Source organism: Crocodylus porosus, unplaced genomic scaffold (genome assembly GCF_001723895.1).
Source record: "Crocodylus porosus isolate Cpor-Errol unplaced genomic scaffold, CroPor_comp1, whole genome shotgun sequence".
Lineage (NCBI taxonomy): Eukaryota > Metazoa > Chordata > Crocodylia > Crocodylidae > Crocodylus > Crocodylus porosus.
In genome coordinates, this window is record NW_017728886.1 from 52,641,122 (window position 1) to 52,646,730 (window position 5,609).

At 45.4% G+C, this 5,609-nt stretch overlaps 1 protein-coding gene across 2 annotated transcripts in view; it reads right to left on the reverse strand.

Moving 5' to 3' along the window:
- ISPD (isoprenoid synthase domain containing) overlaps positions 1–5,609 on the reverse strand; it is a 233,898-nt gene that overhangs the window by 222,001 nt on the left and 6,288 nt on the right. For both annotated transcript variants that reach the window (XM_019534084.1, XM_019534074.1), the window contains exon 2: positions 111–375. In XM_019534084.1, the coding sequence (XP_019389629.1) occupies positions 111–375 (265 nt within the window). The remainder of the gene's footprint in view (positions 1–110; positions 376–5,609) is intronic.

Genomic DNA, 5,609 nt, shown 5'->3' on the forward strand with positions numbered 1-5,609 from the left:
AAAAAAAAAAAAAATATATTGATGGTACCATGGAAGAACATTAAGGAAATTCCTATTTACTTTAAATGACATAAGAGCTTTACAGAGTTTGGTTGCTGTGCAGTACTTACCCCATGGTCTTTAGCAGCCTTAACTACTTTTAATAGAATATCTTCCTCAACGAATGGCCTCACAGCATCATGGATGATCACTACTTCAGGTTTCTGGAGCTTGTTCTCTGCAAAGATTTTTAGTCCATTGAAAATTGACCGGTGACGAGTCACTCCACCTTCTACCACTGTAATCCGTTTGTGACCATATTTCTGAATAATAGACTTCATTGTTTCAATGTGTTCAAGCGACACTACCACAATTATATCCGATATCCAGCTTATTCTGTAAGAAATTGAGAATGGGAAAATATAGTTGTACAAGTCATCTTCTGTTAGAGCACTTGCTTTTAGATTTTAAACTATTTTTGTAACGAGAAATTCACTTTACAGTTAATACATTAACACAGTGAAGCAATCCCCCTGCCACCATCTTCAAGCCGTAGTACTGCTTTGCTGTAGCAAGTGCCTGAACCTGACAAGCCATAGGGGAGGATCTGTAAACCCATTATGACCCTTCTCCCTAATCTTTGAGATTCTGTGAAGGGGGATTCCCAAATATTATCATTGGCAGGGATGGGAACTAAGCCTTCAGCAACACCAATAAGCAATCACCTCAACCAACTTAAAAAAGTTCCAATACCCACCTTAACTTGTGCCCCAATGACCTGCCATTTCCATTTACCTATGTATACTAGAACCTTCAGCTCAGTGGAGAAAAGCCAAAAAAAAAAATCCCCCAAAAGTCTCTTCATTGGTTCTGGGCAGAAAAAAATCCATCTTGATCTCAAGTCTAAATTTGGGTTTACCGCTGAGTATACAAGCAAGACCCTCCCCCTCCAGGCACCTGAGAGTTTGTAAGTACCAGGAGGACATAGATGCACTCCAGCCTACGTACCTAAATTTTGATAACAGAAGTACAGAGCATGAAGGTCAGGATTAATAATTGCCTACTATTTTAAAAAAGGAAGAGAAAAATAGTGAAACTTAGGACCTACTTGCTAAAATGACTGAGAAGTAATTCCCAGGGAATCTCCCATACACACAAATGCCATCCAAAAAAAAGTTCAGTAACCTGCCCACAATAAGGGATAATTTCAAGCAGCATGGGAAGTCTGAGCAACTACCTAGGCTCTTTTCTCCTATTATGTCCTGCTACAATTGAGTTATTAACAAGTAAGTTAATACATCTGATTGGGAACATGAGTATTATATTTAGGGGCTAAACTACATGGCCCCTTCCAGCCACACATTTTATGTGAAGTTTTGTCAAATCTGATTCTCAGAAAGGTTAAGCTTTCGCATCAATTTTAACATTGTGACAGGTGGTTTTGCACTAAAACAATCAAACCAAACAACCCAAGGACAGGGCACTCAGCCCTGCTTAAGGCTCACATACGATTCAACAAAGACAAGTACAAAGTACTGCACTTGGGATGGAATAATTGCATGGACAAATACAAACAAGGGAATGAGTGGCTAGGCTGCAGAACTGCAGGGAAGGACCTGAGTGAGCCAACAGTGTGCGCTTGTTGCTAAAAAGTAGAGGTGCACCAATATATTATATTATGGTCCATACTGGATTGGCACCGATAAAAGAAAAATTGCTGTTATTGACAATTGGCTTTTTTTGGCCTGTATAGTTGATTATGTTGCTGATAAATGCTCCGTGCAGGCACACAACCACAGCATACATGCGGACAGGAACGCAGCCTGGCAGCTTGGAGAGCAGTACCTGGATGGTAAGTAAGGGAGAGAATGGGGCTGCAGCAGGGGCTGCCCAGGCAGGATGGGGCAGGACACGGTACGGAGCCACAGGCTGTCCAGGAGGTGTGGGGACAAGGGGGCAGGTCCTTGCCACTGTGTGCCCCCCAGGTGAGGCATGGGACCATGTGCCCCCTGGATTTGTGTGTGGGGTGAGGGTGGGCTGCACCAGCCTCTTCCTGGTGGAGGGGTTGGGCTGGGGCTGGACTCAGTAGAGGCAATGGTGGGGCTGGGAGGGGAGGCTACAGTGTGGGCTACAGCCACCCTAACATTCACCGTAGCCCCCATGACCCCCTCTCCCAGTGCTGCCACTGCCTGCCTCACTGCTGGCCCACCCCAAGCACAGCCCCAGCCCAGCCCCCTGCCAGGAAGAGGTCAGTGGAGCCCCCAGCAGGCAGCCCACCCTCAGGTAGTGCCTGCCGCTGCCCCAGCCGCAGCCCCAGCCCCACTCCCTCCCTCCCTCACTGTGGGAGCCGCAATTTGCAATCCCTCCCCCCTCCCCCCAGACTTACTGGCCAGACGCCGCTCTCCAAGCTGCCAGGCTAGATGTCAGCTACCAGATCGGTATCGGACAAAAAAAAATCTTTACTAGTGCACCCCTACTAAAAAGCCAACAGCATACTGTATTGTATTAATAGGAGTGTCACCTCCAAATCTAGGGAAACAATTATTGGGAAGCACTGGTGAGGCCTCATCTGGAGTGCTATGTCCAGTCTTAGGCCCTACATTTTAAGGATGGGGACAGATTGGAAAGAGTCTAACACATAACAAGAAATTATTAGGGGCCCAGGAAGCCAGTCTGATGAGGAAAGGTTGAAAGAACTAAGCTTATTTAGTCTGAAGAAGAGAAAACAGGGGCAATTTGATAGCAGTCTTCAAATACCTGAAGGGCAATTACAGAGAAGGCGGAGATCAGCTTTACTCTGTGGCTGTAGAAGACAGGACTAGAAGCAATGGCTTCAGGCTGTAGCAGGGGAAAATATAGGCTGAAGATCAGGAGGAATTTTCTGACTATGAGGGTGGTCAAGCACTGGAACAGCCTACCCAGAAAAAGTTGTGGAATCCCCATCCTTGGTAGTTTTCAAGAGCAGGTTAGACAGACACTTGGCTGGGATGTTCCTGGCTTGAGCAGGGGGCTGGACTAAATGACTTTGGGCTCGCCAACATGAGACATTTACTGTGTAGAAGACTAATCAGCTGTGCAGTTAATGTGCATTGACACATGCACCCTTATTAAGCTGGCATAAACCAAATTATTCTGCAGCAGGATAGTACTTGTTTTTTACTCTGCAGCAGCACACATGTAGATGCTGCCCTGGCTGGCCGGACACAAGGGTGCTTCAGTACGAGGGCTGCCTGCTGGCTAGCCCCATGCTGAAGCACCCTCGTGCCCCAGCCAGACTCACCACAGTATGTTGAGCTTGGAGGGGAGCAGCCCTGGGCTGGCAGGCTGACCCCCCCCATGTGCCCTGCCAGCCGGGCCTGCTCCAACCCTGCTCAATGTGCTGTGGTCCCAGACACAAATGTAAACAGCGTGCCCAAAGCAATACACTCTGGTACAATAACAATTTTAATGAAAACTTTTAAAACTTACTTTATTTCTTACTTTAAACAGGGAAATAAATAGGAATGCTACTAAAATCCTACAGCAAGTATTTTGACTGTTCTTTAGGAAATGAAAAGCATACACGTATCCTTCTCATGTCTCTGCCACATTTAACTATCTTGTTATGCATGCTTCTGCTCATTTACTGTATTTTGCAAGATCTTTCATTGCACATGTGCCTTCAGGCAGCAGGCATTGCAGCAGGTGTTGCCTAGTCTGAGGCTCTGCGCTGCAGTCACAAGTGGTTGAATTAATGGTATAGCCCCACTTCTTTAGTTCCATTAGCGTCCAACTCCGGTATGTTGGCAGTTGAGACATCACCACCTTTGCCATTGTTCATCAGCCCCTGGTAGCAAAGACTTGGCTGCTGCAATGTCTATTCTTTCCACTATCAGGTGTTTTCTTCAGCCTCTTGTTCCACATCTATAGTACAGGTATTCCAAAATGTCTTCATAAACTCCTTAGTGCTAAGGCTGTGCAAACACTTTTACGAACCTTGTAATCATGAGATGCCATGGCTTCAAGTTTTATTCCTAACTTCTCGCTCATTCTAGTTCATCAAAAGGTTAAGGCACCCTTCAAGTAAATGCTGTCATGGACCTACATTTAGCCATAAAAACAACTTGTGCTTTTTTTTTTTAAACTGAAACTAAGGCACACTAATTGGATACACCTCAATTCTTCACATATTGCGATTCATTTAAAACTAAAAATTAAAACACAGGAGTCAGGAAGAGCCAACCCATGCTAAAAGAAATCAAAGAGATATCTATTATTCCTTACAAATCACAACTGAATTACACAAGTTACTGAACAGTGAAAAAACAAAATGTGCTCTGTGCTTGCACTAGTAACAAACTAATATAGAACTACAGGAATTCCTCATTCTGAGGCCAAGTGAAATGGACTACATTGCAACCGTCATGTGTACAGATAGATGGGAATTTGGGGAGAATACTAAACTCCCTCTGTTTCATCATCTCATAGTACAACCCAGGGAATCACACAAATAACTGTCTCCGTAATTTTGTGCATAAAACTTACAACCAACCGCACATAATCACATAAGATTACGTAATTTTCCTCCTGCACCGTATAGATTGTCCCACGACTGTGAATAGGGCCCCAGTCAGGCCAAGTCGTGGGGCAATCAGAGCCCAGCAGGTCATCCAGGGGCATGGTACGGAGAAACCAAGGAGGGGGAACATGCCCCTCCTCCCCCGGCATGCACGCAGCAGTGGGGGCTGCCTACCCACTCCCCTGGAGGAGCTGCTGGGTTCTGACTGCCCCACTACCCAGTCCAGCCTGCCCAGCCCTACTCCCCACCCCACAGCCCTTCCCCCTGTAGGCTTTTCTGTGGGGGAGGGGGGGGGGCGGTTAGGGTTAGGGTTAATGAATTAATGATATATGGACAGTGGACAGTCAGATTAGCAGCAAAGATACTAAATTTCTATTTTTTTAAACTTAAATTGTCTTAAAGAAAATCTTTAAAGTATTTAATATCCCAATTTCCTTTTTTAATATAGAAAAAATGTGTAAGTAGAACTTTCAATCAGATCTGATCACACATACTATTACAAAAAGAATCTGCACAAAGCAGCAAATAGACGTACTTCTAGAAATGCATGCCAAAAAGCATCATAATTTACCCCATTAAAACCACTAAACATGCCATCAAAATAATGCACCCCAAGTCTAATTGCAGAGTAAAGCCAGAACAGCTATCCTGTGGGTACATAATGTGACTGAATCCCACTAATAAGTGAGCAAGCTACTTCACCCTTTGGGCCCCCCTGGCATTAGTTTGAACTAGCACATGAAGAAGCTCACTAGCTGTGAAGTTATATCAGTCAGCAGGTGAGGGCCCAGAAAAAGCTTAGACATCAATGTACACAGGCAAGGTTCACACCTTAGACAAAACCCTGCCTGAGAATGGGAGAGCTGCTGCCCAGTGCCAGAAAGGCACTGATGTAAAGAGGACATCAAGCATGGACGGGGGTGGGAGGGCAGTACTCAAACCCCCTGTCTGCTACTGTCATGGAGTGGTCTGCCTGGCCCAAGTTTTTGCTGCTACTGTTACACCAGCAATGTAGTATCCCTGCTCCCAGCTGCTGTTAGTGCCCTGCTTCTCCACCCCTTGTTAAACTACT